This window comes from Triturus cristatus, chromosome 1_1, assembly GCF_964204655.1.
Source record: "Triturus cristatus chromosome 1_1, aTriCri1.1, whole genome shotgun sequence".
Taxonomy (NCBI): Eukaryota; Metazoa; Chordata; class Amphibia; order Caudata; family Salamandridae; genus Triturus; species Triturus cristatus.
Genome location: NC_140579.1, coordinates 239,163,200 through 239,175,740, shown reverse-complemented (window position 1 = coordinate 239,175,740; position 12,541 = coordinate 239,163,200). Strand labels below are relative to the sequence as shown.

The following is a 12,541-nucleotide window of genomic DNA, read 5'->3' as shown; positions in this document are numbered from 1 at the left end:
CTATGCAAGTTTCGTGCTATTTGAAATGTTGTCGGTTTTCTATGTATTTCCAACTGCTAATAAATAAAAATTAAAAAAATTAAAGTTGGGAACCCCAGGTTTTCAGTTTGACATAAACATGAACTTTGATGCGATCGGTGACATCAGAGGATGGCAGTTGTTACCAGCTTGATAAACTAAGACTTATCTTACCTGTTTAATCATCTAATCACTTTTGTCCAGTTGGAGGGGCTGCATTAAATTTCAGGTTATTCTATTGTTATAGAATATATTTCCTCTGATGTCAAATGCAGTGGGCACAGAATGCTGCAGCCGAAGCCATCAGGGGGATGCTGTGGAGAGATCATGTGTCAAATACCATGAGATTTATGGACTTTTATCGGTGAAGGGCATTTATTTTATGTACAACATGCATTCACAAACTAGTACTGTCACAGCCACGGGATCCAGTGTAAGTTGTTGACTTTACATTACACACCTAATCTGGAAAAGGATTGCTCTAGAACCTTGTAAAAAAATATCCTGCCTTTCTAGCATACTTTTCTCACGCCATGTGTCACCCAGTCCTAGTGATTCAGTCCATTTTAACATAGTCTGAGTACTATGCATCTTGGTGGACCCACTCAGGTACAAGGCTGAGTGCATTATAGAATTTAAGTCCCCTGCTTCGATCAGCCTCTTGTGTGGAGGAGTCTAGTAGCAGATCTGCAATTAGCCCAAAAGTGTACACCCTGACCAATGTCCATAAATTACACTCGAGCAGTCTTGCATTAGATACAAAGCAACCCAAACCATCATTATAGACCCTGGATAAAATAAGTGGGGCAGTTTTACAAAGGAGGATAGCCAACCGCTGCAGCTCCTGTTAAATCCCGACTGGTAAACACTAGTATAGCCATAGCGGCTCAGAAAGTCATACTTTGTGCTTCACAAGTGGGTCTCTTGAAGTAGAAGTGCATCTGGGAATTAGGTTTTGCATATTGCATGACTGCCCCTTCTTTCTTTTACCATTGCACTTCCTGTGCACAAATTCTTCTCCCACCCTCTCAGTCAACTTCATCACTACGCCCCCCCCGGCCAACTTTGACCACCTCCATCCAAGACCGTTTCTGTTCTAGCATCTTGAAAAAGTGTACTATATTTTGAAATATAACTTTCAGTTTGGCTGGATAGAGCAGCATGTATTTTAGGCCGATAGCTCTCAATGTTTTCTTTACGTGTTCAACTGATTTCTTCTGTGTTTGGACCAGCCTAGTGTAGTCTGGAGAAGTCTGTATTTTCACGGATTCAAATCGAAGTAGGAAAGAGTTTATTTGATGGGTGGAGGCCCTTCAGCCATGCCTCGAGGACCGTTTCTAGGCTAGGCCACTCTACTCCTTCAGAGAAGCCAATGAATCTCAGAATATTATGACAAGACCGCCCTTCAGCATCCTCCACTCATTCTGATGAGTTGCTAGCATGTTTTTAAGTTGCTGAACAGTGGATTGGAATTCTCTAACCATGTTGTCTAGTTTTGAGAAGTGACCCGGTTTACAACATTTTGTGCCTGAGGAGTGCCACGTCCACAAGACCTCATCAATTTTAGCTTCAAAGGCCAAGCTCGAGGTCTATATGGCTTACAAACTTACTATGGTTTGTGAGGTGGAGTTGGAGTCTGCCTATGCCACCCCTGCTCGGCCCACACCCTTAGCATCTGATTTTTCTGTTGGTTGAGAGAATACCGAAGTAAATGTTGCATCTTGCCGTGTTTGGGAGTGGTTGCGACCCTGCCCTTAGCTATTGTAGCTGCGGTCAGTGCTCCTTCTAAGCTGGCTATCAAATTGCATATTGCACCTTTGAATGTGTCACCAGGAATCACCTCGGTCATACTCCTTTCCCTGGGGTATGCGACCAGGAGGCATTGATTGTGCATGCAGGGCTTGGAGAAGTGTGGCTCAATGATTAGAGCGGCAGACCCTGATGCAGAGGTCTAGCCCGGGACCAGGGTTCAATTCCCCGCCTCGGCGGGTCTTGGGCTCAAAAATTCCACGGACCTGATAATTCTCGCCTTGGTGCCATTCCAATCATGGAGTCCCACTCTGCAACTCTGGGCAATAGCTTGCTTAATCTCCACAACGGCCCCCACAACGCTAAGGATGCCTGGCCTCCACCTTGGGGGTGCCCAGGAGTGGACGCCTCACAGGGAAAGCCAGGATGGGTTCCACAGCAGTATTCGTACAAGCGCCTTGAGACCCTTGCGGGTGAGTAGTGCGCTATACAAGTATCAATTTACATTTTTTTACATTTTTTTTGTTACTCCTCAGCAAAGAAGGTCCTTCAGGACCAGCCCAATGACCAGGGATTCCTACCCCATCGCTATTGCTTCATGTCAGTTTGTGCTGGCTGATGCCCCAAAGCACCAACGACTGACACCGCTGAAGCATGCCACCTCCCACGTGGTGGAGTTAAAGACAGGCCACAGGTACTGCACAGCAGGCTGCCTGGTCTCCATGGGGAAGGGAGGGGCAGAGGGCATCCAGTGCTGCAGCAAAACTGCTCTAGGTTCCAGTCTCACTGGTGCAGTGGCTGCCTCTTAGTTTGCATGCAGAGGGATCCAAGTTGTTCATTTGTCAACTGCCAGGCACTCCTTGTCACTCAGCAGCAGCCCTGCTTCTGGGGCCCTTAATGTGCTGCCTTCCGTGTCATCTTATTTTCAGCCCCCTGCTCAGTTTTTCGATGCTACACTTGTTTGCTGTCGTTCTAGTCAGCAGCAGAACTGTGGACAAGATGGACACAGCTCACTGATGGCAAGCCACGCACATCGGCCCTCATTATGTGGGTGATAGCAAGATCAGTCTTATCAGTCTCAAAATCAAGGTGCGAATGGCAGCTGCTTGAATTTAGTAATACAGTAGTACTGCTGTAGGATTACTCCTCCAACATAATTTACCATGCGCATTGGAAAGGTTGGGAGGTGTAGATGAGGGTGTGGGCTGTATATCTAATAATAATGTTCAACGTGCCATTAAGAGAGACTACATTATAGCAGTAATGGCTTATAGAGTTTGCCCTTATTGTAAATGAGGGAAACACCTCCCCCTCGAGCGACAGAATATGTTCTGGTGAAACTGTCCATTTTATGTCCGTGTGTATTAACTTATCTTATTTTCTTGCCTATCTCACAGTACCCAGTCCCCCAAGGTATTTCAGGGTCACACAGCCAAATCTGGAGAGCATCATCCTGGAGTGGGACCACCCTCAACACCCCAACGGTGTGCTCACTGGGTACTCTCTGAAATACCACTTGTGTAAGTGCCAATTTTGTTTGTGTAAAACTTGCTGGTCCTTATTACAATATGTCAGCAAGTACTGTTTTCCAATGAGTGCCACAGTCTACTAACTCTTGCATTATTTAATAGTTTTTTTTCTGATGCACTTTAGCCCTAGGCGCTGTATTCCCAGATTTCACAACGCTTTATAATACAATTCGCTAAGATATCGTTATTCAATAACTATATAATCTGAAGAGCAGAGGTGGTGCTTATTTAGTGAACAATAATGTACTTTGACAACACCATGAGAGAAACAGTAATGCCACATATGGTGAGATGAGTGAAAATGGTTAGGTTAGCATTTGGTGAATAAGCATGAATTCCCTCCATCTGGTCATATCGATGCTGCAGGTCAAACTAGTTGAATAAATATATTAGTGGACCATTGCAAGCATAGGAAGCCAGCCCTTCAATACATAGGCCACTACTCTGTCTGGCAGGTCTAAAAAGATACTTTTATCTTCCTTCTTCTCCCACTCTTTGCACTTCATTCCTTTCTTCTCATCCTCCCACTTCTAATAAACTCTCCTTCCATCTTATATCCTCTCCCTTCCTTTCATTTATTTAGTTTTCTGCTTGTATTTCCTTATTCCTCCAACCCCTTTAGTGCCATCTCTCACTTCATCTTCATTCTCTCTTTCATTCTCCTTCTTCCGTCACTTTCTTTCTGTCTCACTCCTCTTTCTGTCCCTGTCTTTTCTCTCTTTCTTTGTGACATCTATTCGGAAACGCTCCTAAAATTAAATCTGAGAAGGCACAATCACATTGCTGTTCAACAGCTGCAACTAACCTAGATTAGAGCACCCATCTTTCCCAAGAGCAGCATGCGCAGCTTTACCAGTTCTCAACTTGCACCTGTCCTAAAGTAAGCCTAAAGTGTTACCTAAAGTGGAAATTTCAGCTTCTCATAGAGTGCCACCTGCAGTTGCACCAGACTCGCACCACCTCCACATAGAGAAAAGCTCTATGTGTTAGAGAGCAGATTGACTGCTTTCTTTCCTGGATTTCAGATGAATTTGAGTGCTTTGTGAAAAGATCCAACAAGTATGCTTAGAATGCACAACATTGTGCTTTGTTTGCATTTTGAATGTGCCTTGTCCTTTCTTCCCCCCCAGTCAATAGCTCTAGGACCTCACGGCCGGTGGTAGAAAGCTTCCCTCCCAACCAAACACAATACAGTCTTCAGCGAACCGACCCTGTCTCGCGCTACAAGTTCTCACTCAGCGCCCGTACACAGGTGGGAACAGGCGAAGCCATCTCAGACGAGTCGCCAATCATCCTTAATGAAGGTAGGTGCCTTTCAATGGTGACCTAGGAGCAAAGTGTCTCTCGTGCTATAGGACTCTTGCCTTTGGACATTAACTTGATACCAAAAGAATATCAGGACAGACATTTCTTTGTATGGTTATGTGGCTTTTTTCATGTCACGTTTTACAGAAACTATGGTCCTTGACTCCAGTCTTTCATCATTGTGTACATTGCTTCATATTTTGATACATTCACTTAAAAGGGCAGTCCAGTGTCAACTTGTCTTGTCTGAGAGCAGCTATGCCTGTGTATGGTCCCATAAGTTGCCTGCTTTAATTACTAAGGATATTGGTGTGTCAAACACTGAACATCTCACCCTTGACATGGTTACAAGAAACAGTCTTTCTCAATTTGTTCTGTAAAATACGGCATTGTGTTAATTATGGACACTTAAATTCCGCATCTGGGCTCACATTCAGATGTGCATCTCCATCCACCTGCAAAGGCAATGCCCTGTCTGTGATCATTTCATACTGACCATTCAAGTGAATTGACTCTTACTAGGCATACTACATAAAACTGAAATGGAGCAATTTTCTTTAACAACAATTTGCTACCTGCTTATTAGAGAACGGAGCAAACCGATTTTGCCCATAGCTTAGTACTATCTTTTCCATTTGTACAATTGAACAAAATCAAGAAGTGTCAGAAATTCTATTGCAAAAACATGTTATCAATGTTTGCCATAGTAAAACACATATTTTTTCTTATTAAAATTTGTTACAGAACTTCTTTTCAAATAGCCATGATGCAAAATTATTCTTTTGAGGGCTGCAATGCCAAAAAGGTTTCCTTTTGCAAAAGGAATATCGTGATGAACATGAAACAGTCTATATGATCACGTTCTACACCGTACAATGCCCGATATAGCTATGTGTACTATAAAACTGTCCCTCAAGGACAATTTGCATTGTGCTAATGATTACTGGCTGACAAGTGCATTTGGTAGCCTTTCAGTGCTTTGCGATTACATGAAGGGTTACAGAGAATTGGCGACCCTTGCCTTCCAGATTCCAAAAAAAAGAAATTGCAATATAGCTTCCATGAATGCTCAAGAAAGATAACACAGATTTGTGGATGCCATCTTGTAATGATGTTTCTAAAAGAAAAACCATTACAAGATGCCAGCTACGAAATGCATGCACATGTATAGTAGACATTTGGGGGGGGGAATAACATTAGCAAAGCTAATACGACATTTCCCAGGTCATGGGCAAGACCAACCAGCTTTTGCCCATGCATGTTAATGTTTGCTGCCATTTCCTTCTCTTTCTGAGGAAATGATTTCATTTTTAAATATTTTCATAGGGTAATGAGGCAGGTTTGAAGCACTGGCAACATAAAAAAATAAGTTTAGGCTATATGCTTTTCCAGGTTCAGTGTCCGGGGCGTAGCTCAGTCATTGGGATTTGGGGGGGGATAGGGTGTGTGTGTGGGGGGGGGCGGGTGAATCCCAAATGTTCCAATTAATAAAGCAGTGGGCCACAGGGTGAATGTGTGAGGTGACTAACATTAGGGATTTACTGTTCCAATGAGAAGTGTCGGTACGGATTTGAATTAGGTGGGCTTCTAGGGCTTATTTGGAGTTTGGCAGACAGGTTCTCTGATGCAAAAGTGGTGGAGTACACTGCCCACCAAACTCAAATCAACCCTCCCGATTTTCAGTCAGGTGGACCAGACGTTTTACAGCAACAGAGTAAAATTGTAAAATTGACTCTGTCACTATAAAACTTCCTTCAATGGCCCAACAGAGTAGGTGTCATCGGAAGTAAGCCATACCGCTGTCCATCCTGTTTAGAGAGGACACAGTCAGATGGCTTTTTTTTGCTTTCTACCATCACCAGGTATATTCTGAGGGATGCTAAAAAGAGATTTACCCCCACATAATGGGAGGAAATGGATGTGGGGATCACTAGCGTGTTTTTTACTCTTCCAAAACAAACTCCTGCTATGGAGGTTGTTTTTGAAAAATAAAAGCTTTGGAAACGTTTTGACAGCCACTCATGTTTGACAGGGCCATCAGTTATACTTTTCCTCCATAGCGGCAGTTCGTGCCAGTGTATAGAGATGTAAGTCAGGCTGGCAGACATCTCTAAATTTGGTAGGCAAGGAAAAGGCAGTAAAGTCTTCCGCCACCCTGTCTGCCTTTACTTTGTCTGCTAAATGCTCAATCAGGCCCTCGTCTGGAGTGGTACAGTGGACAAAAGCCATTGGTTTGGAATGCTACTCCACAGGATTGCCAGTGGTTAGCCTGTTTGCAAGCATTCGTCCAAACACCGTTTGAGTGTTTGATTGCCAGTAGTATGCTTGGAAACCTGAGACTACTACTGCCAGTGTTTGTCAATTCAAAAAAGTTGTATATTTGCATCCATTCAAGGTGTACTTCTACGGGTGCAGATTTGCTACTTTACTGGTAATCCAACCACTAATAGGCATATTTACAAAGAAGTGACTCAGCGTAGCAAGCGAAGTTGCTTCTCCCTGTTGCATTACCTGAAGAGAGTAGAACTGCATAATTCTACTGTCTCAATAAGCTAGCACACTTTAAGCAGCCTAGCGCCAATCCAGGCACCCTTGCACCATAGTTCAATGGTGTTGTGTCTGCGTTATGGTCAGAATAGATTTTGAGAAATCTACCCTTGCAGAATGTTTCCTCTTTGTGTGTGTGATACAGAATGCAGCTCACAGGCAAAGAGTACATAACGAGGAGAAATCGCACTGCCTTGCATTCATTTTCATACAAAGCCACACAAATTTACATTTGTATGGTTTTGTAAATACCAAAAAGTTATTTATGTTGGGCTGCGTTAAGAAAGTGATACAATCCGGATGCAAAAATCTTTGTAAATCTGAGCCTAAATATATTTAAGTTCCTGATCCAAGAAATGGACAAATTAAAATCTCTTAGTGAGATCAGGATGACAATAAAAACCAACACTTACATAGCAGACCTGACTGGGCCCCCAGACCCACCTACCAAGCCAAGACTATTTATTCGGGGGGTTTCACACCTCAAACACCTACCCTGAAGCTACGGCCCTGTTCAGTTTGAGGACGAGATGTTTTTTAGGAATGAGGTTTCTCATTGCTATATATTTCCAGTTCTCTGATCATGACATTCTAGCATGCAGGCATTCCAGGAAGAAGCAGCACAGGGCTATGTAAGAACATTCATTGTGGGTGCGCCCTGTTTTAAATGAAAGGTAGAGGTTTTAATTTTCAGCTGAACAGATGCAAGGTCCAGGAGGAAGTCTCACCCTGAACTGGCACATTTGTCCACAGTTGGTGCAACTCCCAGTCCTCCTAGCCAGTTTTGTTGCTTATTATACCTATCTCTGTCTCTGCCATTCCTGTCTGGCACTTCTAGTTTGGGCAAGGTTTCCATAGGCACATATAGAAGTTTCAGTGCTATATTCCTTAGTGTGGCGGAACACTTTGGAGCTGCCAGAGGAGCAATCAGGATTTTTAGAAGCTTACTGCAATAATCTAAACTTGAAAGATTGTTTTTATTTTACACTCTTAAGACATCTGCTGCTAATTATGAAGGGTTCATTGCTCATAATCTCGATCAGGTTAGATGTTCTCACTTCATCCACAGGAGCGTTTTTATCAACCATTTTCAGGCTTTCAAATCCCTTTAGGACTGGCAGTCCACTAGTAGGTAATGTTTTGTCTCAGATCGGCAACTTCTGCAGCTTTAGCCCAAAACAAATCCCAAGTTCACTACTCCTTTCCTTTTGCATCATCAGAGCATGTTGTGACAGTGTCTGCCCGAAATCTTAAACTGCCTCTGAGTCGTAAGCTCCATACTCTCCTTTCAAAAGATCCAGCTTCAGTTTTCTACTATAAAGATAAAGTGGGACTGTGAACAACCTCTTTTATTTTTTACGTTTTGAAGGACTTTCAGCTCAAACAGTAAATAGCTTTTCTGTTTGTTCAACCAAAACCTCATGTCAAGCAAACTCTAAACAAGCTGAACATTTGCAAGGCCCTAAAATCCTATTTGGAAAAATGACTACCTTTCAGATGTGAGGTAGTCTTAACATGAAAGTGGTTTAACCTCAGCCAAGAAAGTAACAAATGCTACTATTGGCAGTTGTATCGGCGTATGTATACCCGTAACTCCTGACGAGAGAGGAATTCAAAAACCTTTGAATCTTAATACTCATTTCACCTAAGCTAAGGAAGAATCAGTGACTTTCGAGAGGCATGAATCAATTTCCAGAGGTATGTAGCAGATCTGTAGGGGAGCTTCTGGATATACTCTGCCTCTTGTAAGCATTGCTCATTGGATTCATTTTTCCATTACAATGCAGTGTTTGACCTGGATGTTCTATAGAATGGGTTGCTTGAAGCCTGGTTAAACAGTCTTCCGTTCCTAGCATTTTTAGGGATGTGTACTTAGGTTTTACCAGTTGAAATCAAGGAAGAGAAAGAACAGAATAAGAAAAAAACATTGGCAAGTCAATAGGTATGCTTTTTGTTAGAGGAAATGATTGGTAATAGTTGGGCAACTTTGTGTGTGTTGCCCCAGGTATCCTAGAACGAAAGCCCTTTAATGACGCACAATCTTGCACTGTAACCGCAACAGTATGGAGCTTAAAGGAGAGAATTATGAAAAGGAGTCAAAAGATGAAGTTTGTGTTGTTGGTGGTGAACTTAGAAGGGATATACAGCAAAATGTTGTGTTCGAGGCATATGAGCTGTAGATTGTATACTTTAGCATAGATCGCCATCTGGTGTTGGGCTCGGATGTTTGCACTTTGTTTTTGTTCGAAGAAGTCTTTGTAGTCACGTGATAGGTGACTCCTCCTTATGGTGATAGTGCGCATGGGAATCGACTCCATCCCCAGATTGTTTTTTTCCGCCATCTGGACGCGCAATCACTATCACTTGACGGTATTGTCTCGATCGCGTTTCCGTTTTTCGACGTGCATCTTCTACTTCTGAAAAAAGTTCGATAAACTTTGACGCGGGCCGTTGGGCCTACCCACGCAGAACCCGACAGAAGTCGATGGAACAGACTCCTTTCAAGAAATGTCCCCAGTGTGATGCTAAATTCCCACACTCGGACCTACACCCAGTGTGTAATCTTTGCCTCTCTCCAGAACACCGAGAGGATACCTGTGAGACTTGTCTATCTTTCAAGTCCAAGAAGACCATTCCTGATCGTTGGACTCGATGCCACAAAATGTCCAGAGGAAGCGGTTCCATTCCGGACATCTTCCATCCAGGACCCGACAGCCTTCACCGGAACAAGCCCAGGAGGAACAGGTCTCAGTCTCCGAAGCAGATGACTCCGACATCGAAGAGGCAGTCACCCCAGCTCAGCGGACTGTGAGTTCCAAAACCCATGGCCCACCCAAGCCCATACCAAAAGCTCCGGTAACACCTTCACCACAGGGCCTAGGTCCACACCGGTGAACATTTCAGATGCCCCGCCCTCGGCTATGAAAATTAAAGACAAGCCTTCCGGCTCGGGCTCGAGCCAACCACACTCCGGTAACGAAAAAACACCTCCGGCATCGAATTCCAAGCCCTCCGATATGCCACGCCCTCCTCCATCGGCACCGGAAAACCCTCCGGCACCGAATCAGTTGAAGGACAAACCCTCGAAGCAAAAGGAAAAAACTTTGACACCGAAAACCTCAGAGCCGAAACAATCCAAGGATAAACCTTTGACGCCTAAACCCCCGAAGCAAAAGCCTCCGGACCTGAAACAACCTACACCGAAGTCTTCGGAGCGAGAAAAGGCTTCTAAATCGAACACTATCCCTAAACAGTCTAAGACTCTTCATAGGGAGAAATCTTCGGCACCGAAAAAGAACACCGGCTCCGAAGAACTTTTTGTCCCGGATCCAAACCAGAAAACAATGTATATCCATCCAAAGACTGGTCATATTCTTTCCAAACAACCTACAAAAAGGAAACCGGACCATTTGCAAAATTCACCAGTTCCGGCTTAAAGAATAGACATGGGCACTAACACCTCTCCACCCCCTACACCTTCTCCTCCACCTATTGATTCCAATCTACTTATCTCTCCAGTACACTCTCCAGAACATACCTTTCCACTCTCACAACCAGAGGATAGTGATAATGGAGATGAGGACGGACAAGGGGATGATAATATAGTCCACAAGATAATAATGATGATGATGATCCCCCACAGGAGCCAGATCCATGGAGGGACTATATTACAGATCCTGACTTAAACAACGACCCGGATCTTTATCCCTCTAAGCCATCCCCACCAGACGATAATGTAGGTTTTGCCCAACTAATCATTAGGGCCGCAACATATCACGGGGTAAATTTACATTCAGATCCTGTGGAGGAGGATGATTTTCTCCTAGAAACTTTTGCTCAGCCACAAAAATTTTCACACGTCCTACCAATGTTAAAAGGCCTAATTTAACACGCACCAGAAGTGTTTAAAGACCCTGTTAGGGCTAGGGTTCTTAACCCCCGGATAGACCAGAAATACAAAGCAGCTCCCAGTGACCCCATTTACATTAAGGGTCAGCTTCCTTTAGATTCTCTGGTAGTAGCTAATGCATGTAAAAGGGCCAACTCTCAAGGTTCAGGTGACACCCCGCCTCCGGACAAAGAATCCAAATTATTTGACGCAACAGGTAAACGTATGGCGTCTCAAGCTGCAAACTGTTGGAAAAAAGCCAACACACAAGCTCTCTTGGCAAGGTATGATAGGGCTCACTATGATGAGCTGGAGAAGCTCATTCAACATCTTCCCGACCAATACAAAGAGAAGGCCAATGACCTCATACAAGAAGGCAAATTGATCGATGCTCCTTGGAGTGAACGCTGCGCTCTATAAATACCTATTTCATTCATTCATTCATTCATTCATTCATCAATCAAATGTGCTCTAGACGCAGCAGACACCGTGTCTCGCGCAGTTAATACTAGCGTATTGTTATGCAGGCATGCTTGGCTCAGGATATCTGGCTTTAAACAAGAGGTGCAAAACAGTATCCTTAATCAGCCCTTCGATCAAGAGCACCTCTTTGGCCCTGCAGTGGACACATCTTTGGAGAAGATGAAAAAGGACACGGAAACTTCTAAGTCTATTGGAGCCTTGCAGTTATCTTCCCCTAGAGGCTCCTTTTGACGCTCCTTTTATAGGGCGGGCTCAAAAACCAACACACCAGGGCAGCCATCCTCATCCTACAAAAGCCCCAATCAGAGCTCCTTTTCCAGAGGATACTTTAGGGGAGGTTACAGGGGTAACAACAACAAGGGCAGAGGCCGGGGTAATAACACCGCAGCTCTCCTACCACCAAGCAGTGACTTACCTGCGCTTCCCCTGACCATTCCTCACCTGTCGGGTGATGCCTTTCACAGTTCCTACCTGTCTGGAATTCCATCACTACAGACAAATGGGTAAGATAAATTATCCAGTATGGTTACTGCCTGGAACTCACATCCAGTCCCCCACACATTCCTCCCAAACACCGTCCAATGTCTGCAGAACATTTGACTCTCCCCACTAGATTCAGTCCTGAGACAGTTCTTAGAAACAAGTGAGTAAATTCATTTTAGTTACTGTTGTGATTTTTAAGCAATATTTTGCTATTTTAAAAGTTGACACTTGGAAACTTTTGCTATTCAAATTACCAATGTTATCCTGGAAAGGAAGTTTACTTAGCAGGTAAGTGGGGTTATGGTTACTTTTTCTAGGTCAGTTTTGGATCCTAGATCCAGCACTAGGGTACCACCTGTAAGCAGTTGAGAAACTGCGTTTAAGTTACACAGGCGATTTTTAAGGAATATTTATAAGTTTGCAAAATCGACACTTAGAAGAAATTTCATAGAAAAACAGTCAATGGTTTCCTATGGGAGAAAATTCAAGTTACGGGTAAAGTATGTTCTCGTTACTTTTGTAATCCAGTGCTGGGCTT

At 43.7% G+C, this 12,541-nt stretch overlaps 1 protein-coding gene across 2 annotated transcripts in view; it reads left to right on the top strand.

Moving 5' to 3' along the window:
• Positions 1–12,541, top strand: part of NFASC (neurofascin) — a 1,241,670-nt gene that overhangs the window by 1,048,779 nt on the left and 180,350 nt on the right. For both annotated transcript variants that reach the window (XM_085627649.1, XM_085627634.1), the window contains 2 exons: positions 3,165–3,287; positions 4,427–4,600. In XM_085627649.1, coding sequence (XP_085483775.1) covers positions 3,165–3,287; positions 4,427–4,600 — 297 coding nt within the window. The remainder of the gene's footprint in view (positions 1–3,164; positions 3,288–4,426; positions 4,601–12,541) is intronic.